Source organism: Aphelocoma coerulescens, chromosome 3 (assembly GCF_041296385.1).
Source record: "Aphelocoma coerulescens isolate FSJ_1873_10779 chromosome 3, UR_Acoe_1.0, whole genome shotgun sequence".
NCBI classification, from domain to species: domain Eukaryota; kingdom Metazoa; phylum Chordata; class Aves; order Passeriformes; family Corvidae; genus Aphelocoma; species Aphelocoma coerulescens.
Window position 1 is genome coordinate 101124180 of NC_091016.1, and position 24659 is coordinate 101148838.

The 24659-nt window shown below is 40.2% G+C and overlaps 1 protein-coding gene across 2 annotated transcripts in view; it reads right to left on the reverse strand.

The window, feature by feature from the left end:
- LRRC1 (leucine rich repeat containing 1) overlaps nt 1–24659 on the reverse strand; it is a 70610-nt gene that overhangs the window by 34771 nt on the left and 11180 nt on the right. The window contains exons 1-4 of one of the 2 annotated variants that reach the window (XM_069011424.1): nt 20866–20885; nt 20377–20494; nt 5747–5825; nt 2471–2560 (exon numbers count right to left, since the gene is read on the reverse strand). In XM_069011424.1, the coding sequence (XP_068867525.1) occupies nt 2471–2560; nt 5747–5825; nt 20377–20410 (203 nt within the window). In that variant the 5' untranslated portion in view covers nt 20411–20494; nt 20866–20885. Of the gene's footprint in view, nt 1–2470; nt 2561–5746; nt 5826–20376; nt 20495–20865; nt 20886–24659 lie in introns of those variants that run through there. The other variant, XM_069011423.1, reaches the window with a different exon arrangement.

A 24659-nucleotide genomic window follows, 5' to 3' on the forward strand; every position in this document is an offset into this window, starting at 1 on the left:
CTTACTTATAGATCTAATGCTAAAAAAATCAGTAAAAGTCACTCTCAGAAGTGATCTGTAAGGACTTCAGGTTGCAGTTCCAGTTCACTACAAATAAGACCTCTCAATAACTTCCACTTGGAATCAGACAGAATCTCTCTGTTGGACATTCCTCAACAGACTACAGGAACAGTTACATTTTGGGTGGATACCCCATGAGTTTCCCTCTTGCAACATTATCATTTTTCTTAGTTGGAAACTACGCATGTTCAGTCCAAGCTTTCTGTTGACTTCCCAACATATTCCCACCTATTTTGAATACCTGATGACGCAAAAACAACAGCCCCACATATTTGTCTCTGCTTCTTTAAATATAAACCTGATAATAAAAATTTCTACTAATGAGATTAAAGTGTTTTTGTAAAAATACAATATTCATATTCCAAACAACTAACATGGGAACACTTCCCAGATCAAAGCAGGCCTGTCAGACTTGAATAAAAGTATGTCTCTCCGGGAGAATTCATCAAGACAAGCTTGTGGCTCTTCCCAACACAAGGGAGGACCCCAGATTTTTGGCTTCAATATTGAGGATCAGATCCTGACTTTGAGGAAGGATGGGTTGCATTGCTCTGTTCTGCAAGAGCTCACGCTGAAATAGTATCACAACATTTTCATGAACTGCTTAGGATCAGTATGAGGCAAATTTTTACTTTTCTTTCTTGCACAGCTCCACATACGATCTCTATAAATATCTCTACAAATTCTGGTATCCCCATTTTAACCATACTTGTTTCCAGTCATCTGCTCCAAAACAGAGGCCATCACCACTCACACCACCAAATGAGAGGCAGGACAAGCAATAAGCCAGAGCCATCACATCCAGCGAGCTCTCAAGGAAGCCAACAATCTTCCTGTAGCTACTGTCTGCAGAGCAGCAGTCCACACTATGCTTTTGGGAATCATGCTCATCATGTTTCTTGTATTTATTTTCAGAATCAGGCAGGATCCCAAATTTTTGGCCTTGATTTTCAGTAAATGCAAAGCCTGAACAGGCCCTTTCTTAGCTGCCACTGCTGAAAAAGCTGCACAAAAAGTTTTGTCAACTTTTATAGTGAAGGAAGAATGTCACAGAAGTCCTGGTCCATGCAATTTTTAGGTAAGACTCTGCCCTAGTCACTGGGCATACATTATCTGTACCTGTTAGTGCTTGTGGGAGGTTTCAAAAGACATTTTCCACTTCTGTTGCAGCTGGCATGGTGCCAGCTGACAGCTTTCATATCCATGGGAAGTGGCTAAAGTAATGCCAGTCTGAACTTGACTACATTGCAGGAGCTCATATTATTAAGATACTTTCTGCAGGACTCCTCTGTTTAGAAACATCTGGATTTTACTGAACTAACAACAAACCAGTGCAATGGGTAATAGAGATGTGAAGCTATTTGCCAGGGGAGGATACTAAAGATGTCTACACATGCCCAAAGAGAAACTGGACAAGTACATGAAAGAGATTCATTATGGTCTATCAATTAGACAAACCAAAACCCAAAGCTCAGGAAACCCTATGAACCAGAAACACGGGATGGAAAGAAGAGTCATCAAACACACACTTTTCTTCTGAATCCTCACTACGCATCTACTTACTGCAACTGCAGAAGGAAGGTGGGCTAGATGAGCCTTTAAGCTGAATCAGCACAGTCAGTCATTCTCATACATTTAAGTGAGGAGACATGGAATTACTACTACTCCTTCAAATTGGAAGAGATACCCTTCTCTCAACTAAGGGGAAAGAGATTTCCCTTCTACAAGTGGGGATGTTATTTCAGTCAAAAGGAGACAAACATTGTTCACTTCACTTTCCATGTCTTCCCACTTTGAAAGTCTGTCCTTTCAACACTACTCTACTTTCCAGAGTGAACAAACATCTTAAAAGCTTATAAAATTTCATCTTAAGAGCTGTTCTATGAGTTCTCATTTCCACAGCTCCCACTGGAGTTTTTTTCAAAACCAGACTGCTCCCATAGCTAGTTAGGAACCTTCTAATTTCCATCCTGATCACAGCCAGCTTTTACCCATCTGTTCCTGTGCCAGCAATTGCCTGGTTTTGAGCTAAGCTGCAAGCCATCTGACATGTTCACAATAATGGATCAATGGTCTACTTAGAAAAGCAAAAGGTCAGGTCTGCATGACAAAACATCAAATTAATTCTGCACCTAAAATTACAAGTTATTTTAAATTCTAGAGAACAGAGTTGAACCATACACATACACACTTTAGGTTCTGCATTAGCCTGAGAATGCCAAGGGAAAATGCCATGTTTTAAGTTTTTTTTTTTAAACAGAACCCTCCAACTTGAAAGAATGGAAAAAATAAAGATAGACCTGTAAATAATTTTATAGGTGTATTAAATACAATTATGCAAGTCATTTATACAATAAATGCAATAATAAAGAAAAAATAAATTTAAAATAATAAAGTGTAAAGGACTTACTTCCCAATGTTTTCAGGTAGTGCTTGCAGAGAGATGTCATTTACTGAAAGACATGTTAGATTCTGCAATTCAGGAAAGCTTTCAGGCAACCTATGGAGATATTAATTCAAATCAAGGACTTCCAGAAGTAGTCACATTCATGTGAATAACACTTTATTTAGCAGGTACACACAGAGGGAGGAATACCCAGATTCCAGCATGAGTCTCAGAAAATTCTAAGGATCATAAAAAAATCCCCATGGTTTAGAGACGTTAAAATTTATTCTGTGTCAAAGAACAGGTGATACACCACTCTCTGCCCTGCATCCAATTTGCAACTTCAAAAAAGCTATATGGCTTGAGAACATTTTTAAGCATTTTCACAACACTGAAAAATAAAATCAAACACATTAAAAAAAAAGGCAGCCAAATTTTTTTTACTGTTATTTTCCCGTATAAGCAAATGGTAAAATGATTAAGTTTTATTTTTATTCAGGCTCCAGTTACATACATGCTTATAGCATGGCCATTTTGTATTAGCTGCTAGGCTGCTCTTCAACTGCTGCTTTTTTGAAGAAACATTCTGTTCACTACGAAGACAATGTTCTGCTGTTACAGCATTTCACATTTACTGGTTCACAACACAACAGCATGTTAATCCCCCCTTCTCACACTATAAAATGCAATCATATGCAAAACACTTCCAAAGTTCCCAAAGCCTTTAGGTCCATCACCCAGCTGGTCTTCTGCAAAGCATGGCTCCCTGTTCCCTCACACTAAGGGGTTCCTGTGCCACTTGCTGCTCACTGTCTACCAAGAAGCTCAGTTTGCAGTTGCAGAAGAGATAGTATGAGGTAAAGGGGCCAACGAGGTAAAGGAGCAGAAGCCCCTGGCCCAGCCACTCAACTTCTGCTAGATCCCCAGGGCATATAACCAAAGATCAAGCTGTAGCATTTGTTTTGGTTCCTGCTCTCCCCATCACCCAGCTCAACGCACACGGTAAGACCTGCAGGCAACTTGCCAGATGGAGTCACACCTACAGGCAAATACAACTCTGAAGAGTGGGGATGGGGAGAAGGAAAAAGGCAAATTACAGTGTGGGACAGGAGGGAATTTTCATGTGACCAATTCTGTACTGCACTGCTTCACATTCTGGACCTTATCAACAGAAGATGCTCATTATCTTCAAAAGGTGAGCTCCACTGGAACCATTCATTACTATTTAGACTCTAATAGGTTTAGAAGTCGAGTTAAATGGTTTGGTTGTCTTTTGCTCACCCCTGATGTTAACAGGTAGTTGGACTCAATGATTATTGTAGGTCCCTTCCAACTAGAACTATTCTATCTATAGCACGCAGTGGACTTCCATATCTATAATAAATCTATATATACATATAAATATCTATAAATAAATATCTATAAATAAATGTATCTGCTTTTTACTGATATAAATAATAAACCTGAAATAATCTGAAAACAACTGGAAAAATGGTCTGCCAGCCACATTTAATGCTCCAGTTTCATCAGTGATTTGACACTGAGGTAACATACTGTATTAGTGGTAGGACATTGCAAAGATTTCCGAGTGGCTTTTAAGCTTAGAGGAAATAAGGACAAGAATCAATGGCTAAAATAAAGTTCCAGAATATTATACAAAAATAACTATTTGACTTTCCCACTTTTTTTTTTTTTTTTTGCCTGGGCAGATCAGTGCCAAAACTGACATGCTATTATATAGGTAAAACTGAAATTCTGGATCTCATCACAGAAATACCTGACAACCATATGTAAACAGTTTCTGGAATGTGTGCTTTCTAACTTACTAAACTGCTTGGACTGATGTTTTCCAGGACATGCATACGCTTTGGAGCCACTTTATCAAGAAGTTTTAGAATTCCCTTAAATTGCCAGCAAAGAGTTACGAGATCTATTTCAACACCACTGAAAAACTCTTGTGAATTCCACGAAGCTGTAACTGTGCATTACTATTGTTTAAGGAAACACATTATTCAGGCCTCAGGCCTTACTGAGCACACAGAATGAAGAAAGATAACTAGAACACTACTGCTGACAATTTTGATTTCAATACTACAAGACACAGCTCTGAGCTTTATACACTGCAACTGATGCCTGGAAAAAAGCTGCTCAGTGACCCTCACCACTTGTGTATCTAAACATCAGTTCAGCCCCAGTTTGCTTTGCCAGATTTTTGTGGTATTATTATCCTCACTATATAAATAGGCTACAGAGCCAGAGGGATTAAGATCACAAGTGTCCCTTTAACGCTCATCGATGTGACTTTCAGAGAACTTAGGAGGCACTATGGGCAATATTCAAAGCACACTTCTGAAGAATCTGAGCTGCACATGTGGGAGAAGCAGCCTTGCAAAACCACTGGAGCAGCTTAAGCTATTACAGACTCCTGTTTGTTAGCACTGCAGCAGCCCAGCCAGCCAGCTAACCCTGCAAGTATCTGGCCATCTCAGTACAAAGCAAAGCAGGTCAGTGAGCACCCACTGCAAGCACTCTGGCTTATGTGACTTGCTCAGCATCACAAAGGAGCTCTGTGGCAATGGCTGGTTCAAGAAATAGCTCTCCCAATAGTATTCAAAGGCTTTAACCAGGAGATCACCTCTTCCTTGCCACCTCCACCCCCACTTTAAGAGAAAAATTCAAAGTTCTTCAGCAAATTGAACAGAGAAATGTAAACAAAACTCCTCTTCCATACTAAAAGTGTGCATAGGCTCCAAACATCAGCTCATCAGAACGAAGGCTGGCAGCAGACAGAGCAATCACTGACATACACAGGGCATTTCTGCCTCATGTTACTGCATGTCACTGTGTCCCAATTGATGGGAGGGTGATGAAATGCTAGTCCATGCTTTAATCATTAGTAAAAGCCATTATCTGCAGCAGCTGATCTAAAGTCTATTCCAAATCATCAGGCACCTGGGTTTGTGCCAATGTATTTGTTCTAACCATTGCTTTATCTTTCCCGAGCCTTAACATGGTTTTCCTATGCATTTAAGAAAAGGAATGAAAATCATTTTATAGACAATCAGATTTACCCAATCAGATTTTTCTGGTTGGCTAACAAATTTCATCCCCTCCCAAGGAAAGATGCACATCACTTTTTTAATCTGAACTTTTGCTGCAGTGCCTGCCAGAGACAAACACTGTTGGCAATATTACACAGAGAGCCTCGGTCACAATTTTTAAGGGCTTATTTAAAATTGTAATTGTTACAGCAAGATTGCAATTCTGGTGTGTCATGTACTAAGAAGAAGGTTAAGTTACCTAGTCAGCGGATTGCCACTGAAATCTGCTACCTGTAGTGCTCTGCAGAATGAGATGCTTTCTGGTATTTCAGGAATATCTGCAGAAGAAAAAAAAAGGATAAAGTTGTCAGCAACTGTACTGCATCTGCACCGAAATTATTGCCTAATGACAATAAGTAACTTGCTACTGCAAGGAGTTATCTTGGTATCTTTCAAGACATTTCAACATGCAAGACTGCTCCCTGTCCAAGTACAGAACTATAGAAGCAGAGCCATTTTGTGCTTTTTCACATCCCACTTTCCCCTCCTGCTCCACATTCATCTTCCTACTACTCACCTGTCCTTGGACTGATCTTTATCACACTCTGCCCATCAAAAGAATCAGACAACTGATGTGCTAGGGCTGTCCTAAAGAGCCAATTGTAATCTGAACCTCTTGTGATTTGATCAACACATGCCCACATTCTGTAGTGGAAGAAAGTACATGGGAATGGAAAACAATGGAAGGAAGAAGAGAATATGCAAGTCTCTCCACCTGTAACATACACTCATGGAGCAGAAACATCGTCCCTTACAGCATAGCCAAGTAATTTGAAAATATTATTCAAAATTACAGGTTGCAAATAAGTGCTACTACACTATTTCAGATTGACAGGAAGAAAATAGAGGTATTTGTACAGAAAACAGGTGAGGTTTTTTTTCAAGGAACTTAAAATACAACACGCTTATCTACTCAAGACAGGTACATCTTAGAAATATAACTGTCTTCTGGCCCTCTTACTGCAAACTGAATCTCAACAAATAGGCTGTGAGTCTTCTGGTTAAGTACTTGTTCACTGTCACTGAGATCCAGCAAAAATGAAACAAATACTTTTGGTTTCCTTGAATCTCAAAATGAATCTTTATGATTGATTTTAAAAGTAATTTTTTTTAAAAAGCAAATTTTGAAGTAGAAGTCAGACTTCTGTTTCAAAGCTTACTGCTATTTCCACTGACCTTAGCAGCCCTGTATGATCTACATACATTGAAAAAAAAAATGTGGGAATTAGTTCTTTTCCTACCCAGCTGAGTAACTCAGAATTGACTACCTAAGTATTTTGTTCAGATTTTCTCCCCAAAAGACGTGTGATAGAGAAAGAAGGGTAGAAAGGAGGAAGGTACTTGCTCACTAGGTTCATCCCTTGCCAGGTAATCTCAGCAAAAGCATCTGTTTTGCTCAGAACAAAATCACAGAATGGTTTGAGTTGGAAGGGATCACCTAGTCCCACCCCCCTGCCATGGGCAGGGACACCTTCTAGTAGACCAGGTTGCTCAAAGCCCCATCCAGCCTGGCCTTCAACACTTCCAGGAATGGGGCATCCACAGCTTCTCCTGGCAACCTGTTCCAGTGCCTCACCACCCTTCACAGTGATTAATTTCTTCCTAAAATCTCATCTAAATCCAGTCAAATAGACACTGCAACTTTTATCTTGCATTACAGCAACAACAAATACTGGCACTGAGCTTGGCTAACCAACAGCAAGTAAAAAACATGTCATCCACTATCTAGTCTTCATGCTGCTCTTCCCTGGAAACTAGCTGGAAACATTCTGAAAGGGACATCTCTATTTCAGAGCTTCTGAGGACTCAAAATTACTTATTTCTTTGCGACCAACCCAGTGTCCAGGAATTTTAAAATGCATTTATGTACACACACAACCCTTTCACACAGAGATACAGACTTTTGCATGACTATCATTCTTACAGATTAAAAACAAAACAACAAACAAACCACAAAAGTAAAGCTGAAGTAAAAATAACTATCCTGATTTGTTTGGGGAAAAAAGTATATACACACAAAAACGCAACATATAGAGCAGAAGATAAATCCTCAGTGCAAAAGTTTCTAAAACTAATCATACTACTGATTTCCTCCACCAAAGTATAGTTTCACTACCATACTGCAAATAGTTTCTCTTCTACTTGTGTATTATGTACTACAAAACCCAGAAAATACGCCTTCTCAGCCAAACTATTTTGATAAGCTTTTTCTGTTAAAAAAGTCTTGGATATTATCTGTAAAAGCCAACAAGTATCCAAGCTAAGAAAAAGTTACTCCAATATAAGATACTATTTACAATAAGACAGTATAGGCACTGCTTATAGTTTGGATGCATTTGCAAATTACTAAATCTGTTTTAGAAATAAAATTTGCTCTCCCAGAGTATGAAGGCACTACATGAGCAATTACATTTCTTCAACAGGAAATGTAAACAGACATAGGGAAAACCAAGGGAAATTTCATTTTTCTGGGTTTTTTTGCACATAATCTCTGACCCAGGAGACCAGGGTATAGGAACGTTGGAAGAAGACTTTTCCATGGTCAAGAGGGATTGGTGTAGAGAACACCTAGGCAGACTTGACTTCCACAAGTGGATGGGCCCTGTCGGTACAAACACCCGAGTGTGGCCGGAGCTGGTGGACACCACAGCCAGGCCACTCATGATCATCTTTGAAAGGTCATGGGGATCAAGAGAAGTGTCTGAGGACAGGATAAAAGCATTGTCACCCCAGTCTACAAAAAAGGCAAGAATGAGGACTCAAGGAACTGCTGGCCTGCCTGCTTCACCTCAGTCCCTCCAAATGGATGACAAGAAGGTGATCAGGAGAAGTCAGCATGGATTCACACTTGACCGAATTAATTGCCTTCTATGATGAAACAACTATCTGGACAGATGAGGGGAGAGCAATGGATATCGTCTCTCTGGACTTTAGCAAGGCTTTTTGTTGGGGTCTCCTCCCCCCGCCATGTAGCCCTGGGAGAGGGGCCCTGGGGGGGAGGCACGGGGTTTCCCTGCCCCTGCTCAGCCTCGTTCCCCATTGGTTGGTTTGTGTTCCCCTGCGCGGGCAAAGCAGCTCGGGTCCTGTGACTGTGGCAGAGTCTCTCGGCAGAGCCCGGCCATGCGGCTGGGGAAATAAACATCTCTGAAACATCTAGCAAGAATCCGTCCGTATATATTTGTTTCTTTTCCACGGGACTCCTGGTTTGATATAGGCGTGTTGCAGTATCCCCACTGCAACAGCTTTTGACACTGTCTTCCACAATAACCTCGTAGACAAACTCAGGAAGTGAGGACTGAATGAATGGACAGTGAGGTGGACAGAGAACTCGCTGAGCTGTGAGTCCACACCTGGAGTGCTGTGTCCCATTCTGGGCTCCCCAGTACAAGAAATACAGGGAGCTCCTGAAACAGGTCCAACAGAGCACAACAAAGATGATTTAGGGACTGGAGCACCTCTCCTACAAGGAAAGGCTGAGAGAGCTAGGCCTGTTCACCTCCAGAAGAGACAACTGAGAGGGGAACTCATCAATGTCTATCAGTATATGAAGAGATGGTGTCAGAGGATGTTTCCAGGCAAGCAACAGGACAAAAGGCAACAGGCAGAAACTGATGCACAGGAAGTTCCACCTGACCATAAGGAAAAATGTCTTTACTGTGCAGGTGACCAAGCACTGAAACACATTGCCCAGAGAGGTTGTGGAGCATTCTCACAGGAGATATTCAAGCACCAGGTGGACATAATCCTGTGCAATGTGGTCTAGGACAATCCCGCTTGAGCAGGGAGGGTGGATCAATGACCCACTGTGATCCTTTCCAATATTAGCCACTCTCTGATTCTGTAAAGTGCATTTTCCTCCCCCTTGCTTGATACTTTCACTATTCATTTTTCTCCTCTGCCTATCTGGACAAAGGCTGGACAAAAATTCAGCGCAGCTCTCTGAAGTGAGGATCATTATACATTAACTGAATTCAAAAAGGTTGAAATGTAACTCATTTTCATTGCCAGGCATCTTAAAAAGATTTCTCAAGCAAAACCCAAGTTATGAGAAGATACTTTATCACTTCATGTGAAGACTAGTGTAACATTGCATTGAATAAATGAATTCAGAAGAGAAAAGGAGAGGAGCACTTTAGTATATGACAAAAAAATGGAGTGATAATTGTAGCAGAGAAGATAATGGTACATAATAAAAGCATTGACATGATCAACTGGAATGCAGCAGAGGATATTAAAATATATAAAGAAGTCCTTGTGTCTCTTGATGTATTAAGAACCTTTCACCATTAGTGTTGACTACTCAATTTTGTTACAGACGTTAACATGTATGTACCTGCCAATATCAGCAACAGTAAGGTTGAATACTTTTCTTGCCACTGCTGGATAACCAGCTCAAATCCTACTTAAATATCTAGGTTTCTTCTAATGCTACACTCCAGTGAATGCTCTGCATTTACATGATGCCCCAGATGTTCTGGCATACAGATTGTGCAGCACTGCTAATAATAAAGCCATAAACCAAACATAAGCCCTGTGACGTGTGACAGTACAAATACACTGACAAAAAGGAGTTGCGGCTGCAGAAGTGGATCAAAATTAAGCTCAGCAGTCATGTATACAAGAGGGCATGTGTCCCCTTCTCCATTCAAAACACCTCTTCAGATGCTTATTGTTATAGCCTGCACAAGAATTTGCTAACAATTTAGCAAGCCCTGTACAAGTAACTTTAGAAGTAAATTTGCCTCTAGGGAATTCTGTACTGTCTGGATGAGGAAATAACTTCAAAAAATCCTTTTGTTTGATGATAATCCTTTCTTCCCTTTTTTTTTTTTTTAAGATTTTTACAACAGTTACATCACTCAATCCACATTCCCCCACTTTTCTTCCTCTAATGGCTGGGAGGGTAATTTTTAAACAGATAAAATTTTTGTATGGCACATTTTTCCAGCATTTTATATGACATTTCAAGAACTGATAATATTTCATCTACCCGAAGGCTACAGTACAGCCAGCATCCTTTATACATCCTGCAATATTGAACATAATTTCCAATACCTAATCAATAAGACAACAGCAATGACCAGGAAAATCCTAGGCTGTGACAGGGCCGCCAGACCAGAGCTACTCAAACAATGATTCTTGATCTGATCAAAGTAAAAAGTATTTTTGCAAGAACTTTGCTGAAGTCTCAGACATGAGAGATACACCACATTCCTGAGGCAGAGTTTACCACGCTCGAGAATCTTTCAGGGAGCAACTACTGGATGCAGTCATATTTTCCAGCTGTGAAGGCAACGCAGAGCACCGTGTGTTAGGAGCACTGGAGCTGGCACACTGCATACACTGCAGCAAAAGTCAGCTGATTTACCTGGTCATAGTAGAAGATCCACCAAGATGTATATACAGCACTTTTCCGTAAGACAGAACACCTTTAACTGCTTGGTAGTAATTCATAAAGGTAGTTAAGCAGTTGATTAGTTTGCACCAAATTTATACCCAGGGAAGCCCATTCTAGACTCAAAGACTGAATCCATGCAGCATTATCCCTCAGGAGAGATAACCAGCAGCAAACCAGGTCTCATCCATCCAGTTCAATACAGACTATTTTTCACCCTCCATGTACATAATATGCATTATCAACTACAGTATTTATACATACACACACACACACAAGGTCCATTGAAGCATTAAGCACGGGAATACTCAAGTGATTTAGGAACCTCAAGGTTCTCTTGTCACTTCCAGGGAGGTTTCTCTGTGCCACCCATCTTCTCAGAGGGATCTCTGAGAAGCCTGCCCTAGGAAAAGCTGTTTTCCAGCCCTGCTGTCCACCTCCTCCTGCTGCTAAACGTGGAAGGAAACTGCCCATTTTGTCAAATACCTTTCAAGTGGTAATTTGCTCTGCAAGCATTTGTTTGTCCTTTTGAAGGGCTCTCCAGCTAGAAAGCCCAGCTGAGCAGGCTGCAGTGTCACAGATGTCCCCACCACATCTCCCTATCCTCCAAAAGCAGCCAAATGCAGCTCCCAAAGGGCCTGATCCTGCAAGGGGAAGGGATGGAGGAAGGTTACTCATCTTCTCCCTCCACTTCTACACTGAGATCATGACATACACAATGATCAGACAGGTTTCCCTTTTTTTAAAACCAGGAGGCTTTGCTACTAGCCCTGAATTCAGAAGTAATCAACCTCTTTAGGTAAAGTGCTCCAGTTTTGGGGGCACAATGTGACAGGAGTAATGTGGTTCTGGCAAAGTCTGTTGAGATTAAATGGTTCTTGAACAGGTTGCAACATTTTACTCTTCAGTCTCTGAGGCTGAGGATATACAACATAGAAGACATAAGGCTCTTTTAAGACCTGACTTTAAAGCTTTAAGGAAAATTAACCAACAGGTTCAGGTTGCACTTTCTCAAGAAAATCCCTCACTGAATAATTAACAAGAAACTGAAGAGACATGTCTCATTTCCCCCACGTGTGGATACATCCCTTTTCCAAACAACAAGAGCGCCGGGGAAAAGAGTCCTCACAAAACAACATTTCATGCATACATATATATTAGACATGTTACTTGAAAGACAACTTATGCAGGGACATAAGAACAAGCTGGGTTTTTGAACAGATAGCACGTGGTGATTCAACATACTATCCTTCTCAGCTGCAGCAAGCAGCAGTAACAGAGATCAGGAGCTGTAAATTCAAAACTGGAGGAAAAAAGAAGGGGGGAGAGAGAGGGGAGAGCTTGAAGACCAGATTGCAAGGAAACAATAGTTCCAGGTGAATTAAGTGGAAGAGCCCAAGTTTGACAACAAATTTATGTCTTCTACCTTTTCACATATACATGCCAGTCAAGAATTAAATAGAAGAGTTAATGGAGATGGTTTTATATGAATTTCTACCTTGGACCTCAAGGACAACAGGAATTAAATACTTTTAGTCTGAGAGGTAAGATGGAGAAAAACGTGAAAACTAGTATTCTACCTATGAAGCTGTAGATGACAGAAAGTGTTTGAACCATTTTAACAGCAAAGTTCCAGATTTACTGGATTAATTCTTCAGTAACTTCATTGTCATGTCATCTTACTTTCTCAATAAAATAGAAACCAAAACCCATGCAAACCTGTGAATACAAAAACTAAGAACGCCTGTCTGCAGATAACCATGTTATGATCTCTAATCTAGATTATCCAGAAAATTAAGTCTTTATTTTATGTCACTCCTACATGTATTGCCCGATGTTTAACACTCTAGCTGATACTTCAGGCAGGCCTAAGGTTTCTGTGTCCAACTTGGCCTGCTCCTTTCCATAGATTTCCCTTGAATTTGCATGAAGGCACTATTGCTAGATGCACACACAAGTACATTAGCAAAGTCTCATCAGAAAGAACAGTTAAATCTGGCAGAATATGCCATGATGGAAAAATCCACTTTTCTGTAATCAATTTTAAAGTAACCTCTTCCAGACTTCTCCAATTAAATTATTTTATCATGAGATTTCATTTATCTTCACTTTCTCAATCACAATCAGCACTTGCTGCTTCTTTCTTCTCCTTGATGAGAAGCCCTGCTCAAGGAGAAGGTCCAGTAATTTCTCTCCGTACCTTACTTCTCCTGCTGCATGTAAAGCTCTCCTCTTCCTCCAACCTACTGACATAAAATTAATTTTAGTGACACAGATTCACAAATCAGATTCACTTTTACATCACTTCTTCAAAGCAAGCAAGAATTTCTACACATCTGAGGGACTATGCAGAGCTCCAGAGTCCAAAAGTAATTTGCAGTAGGTGTTTCTTTCTTCTCTAATATGCTCCTTTGTACATCGATCCCTAAACTACACGTGTAAGACATTAAAGTGATGATGGTTTTAAGTACAAATTTTAAACTAACCTCAAGGGAGAGATGGGAGATAATACAAAGAAAGGTATGTCACAAGGAATTAGAATTGAAAAAAAAAAAAAAAAAAAAAGACAACCCAAACATAAAAACCCAAACATGCAACACAACTGTTAGCAAGCAACCATCTAAAAGAGCAAAAAATTCTCTGATCTCCAAGTCTGCTTCACTTTCATTAGCACCAAAAAAATCCCCAAAATCCCCACAAAACCAAAAACCAGTCACTGTTCAGATTCAGACTGAAGCTTAAGATATTTTAACACCATACAAAACACAGTGGTCCCACACAGGTGGGATGGTCCATCCCAGGGCTGCAGCAACTGCATTCACAGGATGCTTTCTTGTATCAGATAAGACATGTCCATGCAGGAGTAGGAGAGCCAATTCCTGTTTGTCCATAAGCACTCCCCTGGACACAAACCAGTTCAGAAGACAAACAAGCAACATCCAGCAGTTGCATATGTTAACAAAATAGATGCATTTGTCAACTATACTGCCTTCTGACACAGGTAGATGGCTTGGGGTTTTTCTATGTCCACTGAGCAAGCAAGCATCAATTCCCATTTATTTCTCAGCATTCCCAGGTTTTGCTATTTGCTACCAGACCTGTATCAGTACATTCACATCAAGGCAGCTGGTGGCAGGCAGAGAAGAGGATTTCATGGAGAAAGTCTCCACTCAGGTGCTGTGGAAGTGCAGCAGAGGTGGACAGCCAGACTCCAAGCAAAAGCACAAAGTAACAGCAGCAGCAGCCAGACAAAAGAGCAGAGTCCATGTGAGGCTGTGGGACAGGATCAGAAGACTCAAAGTGCTTCTCCCTACTTAGCTTATCACTTCACTGTAGAATAGCTGGATCAGCAGGCCAGGCTGAACTGAAACAAGTGTTCAAGCCTTTCCTCCCTCAGAATTTCTAGTTTGAAAAAATACCGGTTATCCTGCTTTCAGTGGGGGAAAGGAAAAGGAGAACCCTTACTCTGTGAGCATAAGGGAAGTAATCCTACAGTACAGATGACAGGTATACCTTTGAGAGCAGATGGCTGAATTAAAAAGGGAAAGCACTGATGTGCAGGCACTGATACAAACAAGTGAGCTGAGTCTCAGAGAGCAAAGCAAAGATTCTACACTGCTCTTCAGCAGGATGGACTGATGGATGCTCTGCAGGAAAGATGCTGCCTGCTCACCTGGCCCTCCAATGACTTGTTGAATGAAATTTACCTATCACACAATGCATGTGGTGTCCTGAGGATGACCAAGATCTCTGAAGAGACTGTCAGGTTGTAAAGTGGGGAGAAAGAATAAACATTTCAAATAAAAAGCAGAAATATCAAATCACCTGCAGCTGAAAGTGCAACAGAAAAATACCATTGTTATAGAGTTCTCCAAGTACCCTGAGAACTGAAGACAGAACAAAATACAAGTTTCTAAATTTGCAACTGTGATCCATTTTGGAAGCAAGGAAAGCATAAGAATAAGGCTCATGGAGCACTTGGATCTTCTAGAGACTGACTTCCAAAGTCTTGGACCCTGCCCAGGCCTTGCACAGCAGCAGTGTAGTCTTTCCTTACACAGTGTAGTGACTATTGAGATGCTTGTGAGGAACCATCTCTACTGTTTTGTTAATCCTAAAGTAGCAGATTTATCTTTGGTCAAATCTGTAATTATTTTCATATAAATGACAGCATATGGCAACTGTGTGCAGAGAGGATTTTGGAATGAGAATATCCTGATGTCACAAGACTGTGTCCAGAACAACTACACTATCAATACAATCATAAGATCAGTTTAGCCGGAAACTACAAAAATGGGTAGCAACTATCATGTAGCCAGAACTCTTCTCTAAGGTGGCTATGAAATATGAACTGTACACATTAAACAAACAGTATTATTCTTACTGGATATCATAGTAAAGAACCATGTTGAGATTTTGGTATCAAGCATCATGCAGAGCCAAATATAGCTTAACAAGATGTACCCACACACAGATTTCCTCAATAGATATTACAGCCAAACCCATCACTCCTCAGCTCACAAAGTAATGGATCTCAGCTCCACTGAGAGCTGAGTCAGCAAACAGAACCAGAATAATCTATCTACCAGTAATATAAAAATCCATTTAATTCTCCCATTGCACTCACACTTGCATCTTTTCCACAGTTTTGAGACTTGGGGCTTGGACATGACACCGAACTGCAAGGTCACAGACCACTTCCAGAGAAGAACACACCATCTGAGTCCCGTTACCTGCTGCCAGCTGGAAAGTCACTACAGTCAGTCAGTGCAAAACTGCCAGCACAGAGCAACTACCAATGCTACAGGCTTGCATGACCAAGTCCTCAGTACACACATTCAATGGAAGCAAGAGGAGCAGCAGAAAAGCCTGCCAGGCTTTGATCACAAAGAGACAGCATCTCACAGGTAGACACAGCAGCGCAAGAAGCTCCTCTCCTACAAAAGCAACGGGGTTAGCCCACATCAGAGAAAGGGGTGGACAACAGGACGGTTCAAATGGCACTCCTGAAGCTGGGAAGGGTAGGAAAGCCACTCCAGTACCTCATGTCTTAGCATACCAGCTCTCAATAATTTTCTTTTGATGCTAAAAGAGCAGAATTAAACAAGCTGCTGACAATGTGTCAATGGCTGTGAAAGGTGTATGACATTAGAAACAAAACCTGGCTTTCCACAGCACACCTGTTAAGAGAAAGTGTGTGCAGGATAGAAATTTCTTTCAAATAAGAATGCAACAGTTAAATTAACACCTTCGGGGCATTTTAAGGAACATGCAATATCATTACAAAAACACATCAGTGGAGTTTGGAGGATTGAATATTTGTCAGAGGCAAACAAAAACCCTCTTCTGGGAGAAAAGGGATACTAAAAAGGATTGCATCACCTCTGGAAGAACACAGCATACATACATAGTATACATAATTCCAAATATCAACATGCATTAAATTAACGACAGACACTTTATGCATTGCCCCTCCTGTTTAGAAGAAGCTACAGAACAAGAAAAGCTATTAACATTGTAATTAACCGGGGATGGCAGGGCCCTAAGCTTTAAGAATTTGGCCTCCAGGGGCTGTGCAAGAAGAAAAGGGGGGATGGAGTCACTGAAGAAAATCTCTGGGGGGTGAACAGCATGGGTAGCAACCTGCTACTACTCACAGGGTTCTGAAACACACGGCACGCCTTTGGAAGAAAGGGAAGCTTAATGAAGTGCCAGTCCAGGCACCAGGAAAGAACTGCAGGAATTCAAGCACGTCTTTCTACCTTGGGAGATTGCACTTTATGAATCACGGGGTCTTTCAGGAATTGCCTGAGGGAATGTCCAAGTGCTGTGGGAATAAAAACAGCACACAGGCACTTCTGACTATGCTTAGAGCAGAAGCTCTCCCTCTGTCATGCAGAGCAAAAACTTGCACCGGAGCTCAATGCAAAGAACTGGAGCCCTACCCAAACTTTAGGGTCATCAATCAAGAATGTTTCAGTGACCCAGTGTCTTCACAGAATTCATCCATGATATGAGAATCCAGGAAAAGATTTAACTAAGCCTGGGGAGTCTGACAAAACCAGAAGTATTTTCAGACACACAGCAGGTGAGTATCTATCTCAGGGAATACTCTCAGTTTCAGACATCCTTTGCCAGCAAGTCAAAAGCTCAGGCATCCACTGTTGAAATCCTACAAGTCTGTTTCCTTTAGCCTTGGAACACGTACATCAGCTTTTTGAACAACCTGATACTAAGAGGCAGAGATAAACAGGATTGCCAAATAACCTTCAAAGCGTTCACTACCACTATAGTGTTTTCTTAGCACAGCTTCTCTGCCCTCTTATACTCCAGTCCTTGATTCATCCATTCAACCTTTGCGCAAATAACAGCCTCAGCCAGACTAGAAAAGCACAGTGGGGATGCTTCCTAGGAAAATCTGCATGAACACATGGCTTTGCAAGGAATAAGAAATAGCATCAACATGCAAACAATCCAGGAAAAGTTTAAGAATATATGGCTGCTTACCTTCCCAAATCCTTTTCCTTCTGCACCACTGAGGCTATCCTTACCCTCCCCAGACTTCTCTCACATACACAGGGAGCATCAAATTTACATCTGCTGAAGATTTTTTAGTTTTATTTCTTGGAAAGATTTTTGTAGTTTGATATTCATTCATTGACTAAGAAACTGCTTGAAGAATTAATTATTGTAGCACATTTTTAACATATACTAGCATGTCTTGGGCACTTTAAAACACTTGAGAATTTAAGAGAGACACATTTTAGAGTTTCCTTATGGACCTTTTCCAAGTGCCTATGAAGCAGGGCTATTACACAGCACATAACACTGCATGGCACGGGTATCCAGAGCTACCTCCTGAGATCAGGAGGGATTGTGCCTGGAGGGATTGATCCCTCCTCTAGATTCAACACCTCACTGCTGCTCTAAGCACAGCTGGCCACTGCAGCCTGGAAGAGCATTCAAGTCCACCCATATGACACAGCCACCATCTCACGCGGCTTCAAAGACCATATGCTTGATCAAAGGGTTGTAAAGTAGGAGAAAGGAAGATATGTTACCATTTTATTATGGCGGGAGTGGAAGTACTCTGTTTATTCAAAACCCTTTCTTCCTTCTGTGATGAGAGGTTAAAAAAGAGAAAGCTATTCCTGTGCAGACAACATTAAATGAATTTATATCTGCGTTTTTAAGCTCTTGAGGAAACAGAATGGCCAGAACTGAAGGCAATTAGTGCACCAAACCAGACAACTAGAACAACAGAAAACACAGAACAATGATCTCTTATTTCGCAAGCTCAGATGTCACCATCACACTTTCCTATTCATGCAGCATACTGCATTTTGAAAAGCAGGGCTCTTTTTCTCTGCCTGAAATGAATACGAAGAGTTCTTTTTTTTTTTTTTCCTAAGTAGTTTTGGACAGTCAGAAAAACAAAACCTTTTGGAGTGCAAACCACTAAACAGGACAAACCTGTGGCAGGTTTAGAATGAGACATACTGAAAGATGGGTTCAAAATACAAAGCTAACAAAATACTGTAAATCTCAAAAACCTTTTGCAAGAATTCCCCCTGCAGCATCCCAGATGGTGTGTGTTTTGCCTTTTGATTTGGAGAACCATGAGACAACCATGAAACAACCAAACAGCGGAAAGTAATACTAGTTATCTTCTGCCACAGCCACCCTGCACCACATTGCATGGTGCATTTTTCATTTGAAGGGTCAAGTCATGCAGTAACTGTGACATAATTCAGTAGAGGGAAGCCATATCAGTCACCTTCTGCAATAAACCACAAAGAAAAGAAAGCAATGCAATAAAATGGGTATTTAACACTGAACCTTGGATGTAGGAAAGCAACTGCTCCCTGCCACCTGCATTAGTTCAACCCATCACTGGAGAAAATACTTCCCTGTGCAGTAACTTCTAATGACACATGCATCTACCCAGCCATAAACATTCACACCATCTGCTCTTGTTACAGTTGAGTTCTCAAGCCAACTTCCAAGTCAGGCTGACAAGAGTTCACATGGCTCTGATCCATCAGCTCTTTTCCAACTAGTTATTCATTTGCAAAGAGAATTACTAAGCCAACAGAGGGTTTCTTTTTGTATAAGGTCTGTCACTGACAGCACCCAACTCAGCCAAACTCAGTGGCCAAATACCACATCAACTAATGTTCATGTATTTCTAGAATGTTTTAACTAATCTGTCTGTTCTGTCTCTTGGGGTTTTTTTTCCAGTTTTCTTCTCTTAAAATGTTTTCCAAATGTGCATAAAATTATATGGTTCACAGAAATTTTTCAGCAATTGCCTGGAGACTCATTACGCTTCATCAGTTATATTATCAGATAAGGACAGAATTTAAAGCACCGAACAAATAAAGGAAATATGCTACAGAAAGGTGAAGTAGCAACAGAATATTCCTCAGTCACAAAGAGTCGATGTGAAGTTAAACCATAAAGTAAAAAAGATTCTCCATTACACTATTTATTTTCTTGAATATTCAATTACAACCCTCATTTATTTAAAAGGTTACACAACCTTGATCGCTCCCACCCCTTCCATCACAGCTCACAGAGCATTTTTGTGCACATCCACTGCATGTAAGGAGGCAAAAATAGCTGACAGTTGCTCTAATTTGGTAACACAGATTCGCTGTTTCTAGATCACTGGGTCATAAGGCTGCTTAAAGGTGACCCACCAGCCCCTGAACTTCTTGTAGAACTGGTAAGTTCACCAGGCCACAGAAAAAAAAAAAGTTTTCACTCCATCACAATGCAGGACAATACATGCAACAAGCACAGCAAGCAAACGACAAACCCATGTTGTTTCCACCAACACGTTTTAGAAGATAGTTTCTCCCAGCATTCTTTTCTGAATTTATCACTGCAGATGACAAACAGACTGATTCTTCTTCCAAAAGTACAACTAGAAATACCAGCACTCTGCCTCTTGCTAATCCCAGGTAAAGAGCAGAGCAGAGATAAAGAACTGGACTTCTAACCCACAGGCAGTCCTTTTTTGAGCACAGAAAGCAGCCTTATTTTTTTTCAACCTTTTTTTCTTTTTCCTGTTTTTTTCCATCTCTAAATGCCAGGCATTTCAGAAAGCATGGGAAAAGAAGTCAACATAGTGACAGAAACACATATAAAACTACCACATAAAGCATTTTTTAAACTGGAAAATAAAGCAGGGTCTCAGAAACACAGAACTACAGTCAAGGATTACTTTATTGCTTTATTTCTACCACAAGCTCCCCTCTGCTCTTTCCCTCCTTCCCATCTAGAACTACAGGCAAATCCATGAATTACACCAAAAAGTGTTCTGCAGGATACAGATAACAATTTCTGAGACAGAAAAACCCTACTAACCCAGTTTTCTAGACCATGTCATAGGACTGTATAAAATCAAACAAATTAACTTTGGAGCTTACCATTTCGAGACAAATCAAGTTCCACCAGCTGCATGAAATTTGCTATTTCTGGAGGGAGCCGCTGGATTTCGTTATCACTAAGTCCAAGTTTCCGTAACTTCACAAGCTGGAAGAAAGGCTGAAAGAAAGAAAAAATTACATGTCAGAAAATATTCACATAACTCACATATAGGCATGATAAACAATGAGGAATAACAGGAATCACGTTCAAAATGTGAGCTAATTAAGGCTATTGCAAGGCATTAGTTATACAAATCTCTTTCAGACCTGTATCAGAATAAGCATTTTGTTTACATGTAAAAATTAAAACAAACTATAAACCTGTGTTTTACCTAAAATGAAAATTTATGTAAAAAAAAAAAAAATCTGTAAACCTTGATGTTAAAGATCATTGCAGACAGACACTAGCAAAATCCAGAGTGCCAACTTCAAGTCATTAATGGGGTGAGACTACCAGGCAGAGTAATTAAAAGCATCCTAATTACACACCAGGGCTCATTAGGAAGTTAATGCAGAGGGACACTGCTAAAGAACGAGATCCAGAAAGCTGAAGAAGAGGTGCTGACAAGGTCTTCTTCAACGGTGAACACCAAAACCAACTAGGTTACAGAATCAGCCTCCCTCAGGAAGGCTTTCTTTCCAGCCTCAAACACTCTCTGTTCTGTGGCCCAGTTTCAGGAGGACTAATGAAAGTTGGGCAGGAGACACACAATTTCAGGTCTTCTTTGTTTGAGGAAAAACCTAAGCCAGCCCTGTCCACAGTGAGGACACAGGCACACAACGCAGACAGGATGGCAACTTTCCCTGACCCCCAGCTATGGGCTCAGGGGGTCTGGCAGCAAGACAAAACAGCAATTAAACAGGCCAAGCTGAAAGCCAGGTCAACCCCAGGCACTGGGAGAAGCTGGTGACTGAAAGAGAAAAATGATCATTTAAAACCTAATGAGATGTAGGCATTCCTAAGAAAGTTGTGGAGCTCTTATCGCAACTTTCCGCTCTCCCAGGCAGGCCTTTCAAGGAGAGTGACTGCAAGAGGTGAGGATTTGTGCAGAATGAAATGACTTTACATACAAGTCATCTTAATCAAAACTGAACAGACTCCTCAAATTCTGAGCGAGTTTGGTGGCCCTGGAGTGCAGGAGGAGTTTCACCCAGCAGTCAGAACGTGCATCTCAATCTCACCCACTCACAGCATGTGTGCGTGCCTGCACCCCCTGCGTTTGCCCCCGCAGGGTAACTGGAAGGTACTTGTAAATTTGGGACACCTGCTAACATTTAATCACCTGCAGTCTCTTCTAGGAAATTAGCACCTCTTTTTTAGTTTTTGTTTTATTTAGGTGCTGGAGTATGTGCTCTAAATGTCACTCAGACATGACTTAGATTGACACAAAAAGGAGCAGTAAGGCATCTTACTAGGACACAAGATAAAAGCAGTCTCATGAATCTGTATTACAGTACAGGTTTTCAATCTTATTTTGAGTGTCTTCTGTTCAATATCATAAATCAGGTTTTTGAGTGCAAAGTTTTGCACTTCTGCATCAATCTTTTCAATATACACTGTGTCACAGAAAAATAAAACACAACTGAAACTAATGTGTTTTCCCTCAAAAACATGGGTTCCTTTTAGGGAATAAAAAGGATAGAGCTTTAAAAAGTTTATAAACACTCAGCAGTAAAAGATGCACCAGACCTGAATGTGAAATCTCAAAGGCATTTTTGAGTCAGAATGGCACTCCTCCACCCATATTAAAAGTGTTTTATAACAGAGTTGAAATTTTAAGATGAAGGTAAAAAACCCCCTATAATTCCATATTTCTAGCTCCCTAAAAACATAAATTCCAATTAAAATAGCCACAAATGCTTTTTAATCCTTCATTGTCCTCAAAAGATCCGTAACTGCATTTTCATATCATTACCATTCTTATCTTAAAACAAATGTAGCCCTTTTTCTAAATATTTATTAATATGACTAAACCAAGAATCCATCAGAAGCTTAGAAAAGCACTTAAAGACACTTTTGTGAAAACATAGCAGGAGTACACTCTACAGAAGAAATCCCAATCTGTCCTAACACTCCAAAATAAATACTTGCCAAAATGTGTTCCTCAAGGCAGTGTGTAGCTGCTAAACTATATGACAGTTATAAATATTGATGTTCTACTACAAATCTTATCCTAAGCAACAGTCGTCCCTGACAGATAGTCAATGGCAAGTGAGCAAAGACAGAAGGAACATGGCTTAAAGACAGAATAGTCATCAAAAGCCAGTTAAGAGCTGGATAGCCCCAGGAAGGCTGAAGGACCCTCACACTACCGTGTCCCAATGCAGTATATATTTATTAAATGTGCAGAGCACATCTGCAACAAGCAATATTACACAATATTTAAATACATTCCTGTTTCTTTAACTGACTACTACTTAAAAGACAAATTAATTGGAAGCTTTATTTTCTGTTTGCATAACAATTTTTTAATGAATGACACCGTTTCCTAGATAAAATCGAACTGCAGTTACATTAATGGCATTTCTTTGAACTTCTCATCTGTTTTTTTTTCCTTTAAACTACATGACTCAGTCACTCTTGTATGTTTAGTGCATCCTACTCCCATTTCAGTAAGTGTTCTTCCTTTATCTGAGACACATCATTAGTGCTCTGAAGCACTGCTGGAGAGTCAAGCAATTCCTTTTGGCCGTATATGTTCTACCTTTCAAAAAGGCCACAGGGAACAAAGAGAATTAAAAGCTTTCTCAATAGAGTTCAACAAATGTAAGCAGATACATATATGCATGTGTATAAATACCAGTGATTTCTTAAATCCATGCCAACAAGAAACATGTTCCTAATTTGATGTATCTAACAACAATTCTGAATCTATTTGATAAGCTCTAACACGATCCAAAGTGCAATGGGGTTGTTGGCCAGAGCAGCATATCCACCCAGCAGGCTCTAATAGCGGGTTTTGATTGCAGACCCAACATCTCTATAAGTATCTTGGCAACACTTCTAATGCTGCTTAGTTTAGCCAGCCTAATTAATAGTGTCTCAATGAGAAAAATAATGTCATGAGCATAAAGTACTGAAGTAGCCTATAACTTGCTGTTTAGTAACAATTCCCAATCCTCAATCGAAGCTTTTCCTCCTATCAAAGAATTTATAGAGGCTTCTATTACATGGATTTTCTAAGAACATACATCTTGAACAGATCCCTCCTCTCACTGAAAAACTAACGAAGTCTCTCTCACCCGGACACACATTTTAAAAAAAATTTCATTCTGACAAAATTGGGTCGATGTCAACCAACGGAAGAAAAAAAAGTAACAGGTAAGTGCATGACTCACTGAAAAGTATAAACAGACAGTGTGATCCCACAGTTCTCATTTTTCATAACTTTTTTTTTAAGAATACCACTCCAACTGCCACTCAATTCTAGAAGAAAAAAAAAAGTTAAGAGAATTAAGCCAAACTAGTAGGATATTTTCTCCCGTGCAAGTGGCCAAGACAACATATCTCTGGGTTTCTTTCAATGGCTCACTCCTGAAACAAAGAACATGCATATCTGAGAATTTTCCCTGAAAATTCAGCACCTTAGCTGATGGGAATAAAAAAAAAACATAAATGGAGATCCATGAAAACAACAGACAATTGAAATAATTGAAATAGGAGGGAACAAAGACGCATTTGCAGCTAATGCTGTTTAAGGGGAGGAGCAACATTTCAGCAATATCTGAGCTGCAGAGCCTTTGCAGTGCTAGAGACGTGTCACACTCCAAACCCATCTGGCACAGGTAGCATAACTAAATGTTACTGTGTTAAGCAAAACATTTCCATAAAAAGGCTACTACTAGGAGCAAAGAGAATTAAAATTAGAACCTTTATGAATCCACTGCCTAATTCTCACAATGGGCCAGCAGAAGCAGTAGAAATTAGAATGAGATGTAAAGGAGAAAGAAAACTGCAAATTAACTTGTTTCACGGTTACATACACATCAGATAGGATGAGGGTTGTTGATTTTTTGCTTCCATTTTTGGGGTTTTTTTGCAAGCACTTTAGCTGTTGCTGACAAGATTAAGAATTTGTAAGCATTTGCTCTTATGTCAAATATTCCTTAGACACCAGTATGGATTTTCCACATACACATGCTGCCTCAGCTTTTAAGGCTTCTTCGGGCAATTACATTATTATATTAAAATTAATTAAGTAATCTATAAGACAGAGTATGTTACTAGCTTCTGTTTCTTAAGTACAATCTGTATTTATTTCACCCATTTTCCAAACTTAAAA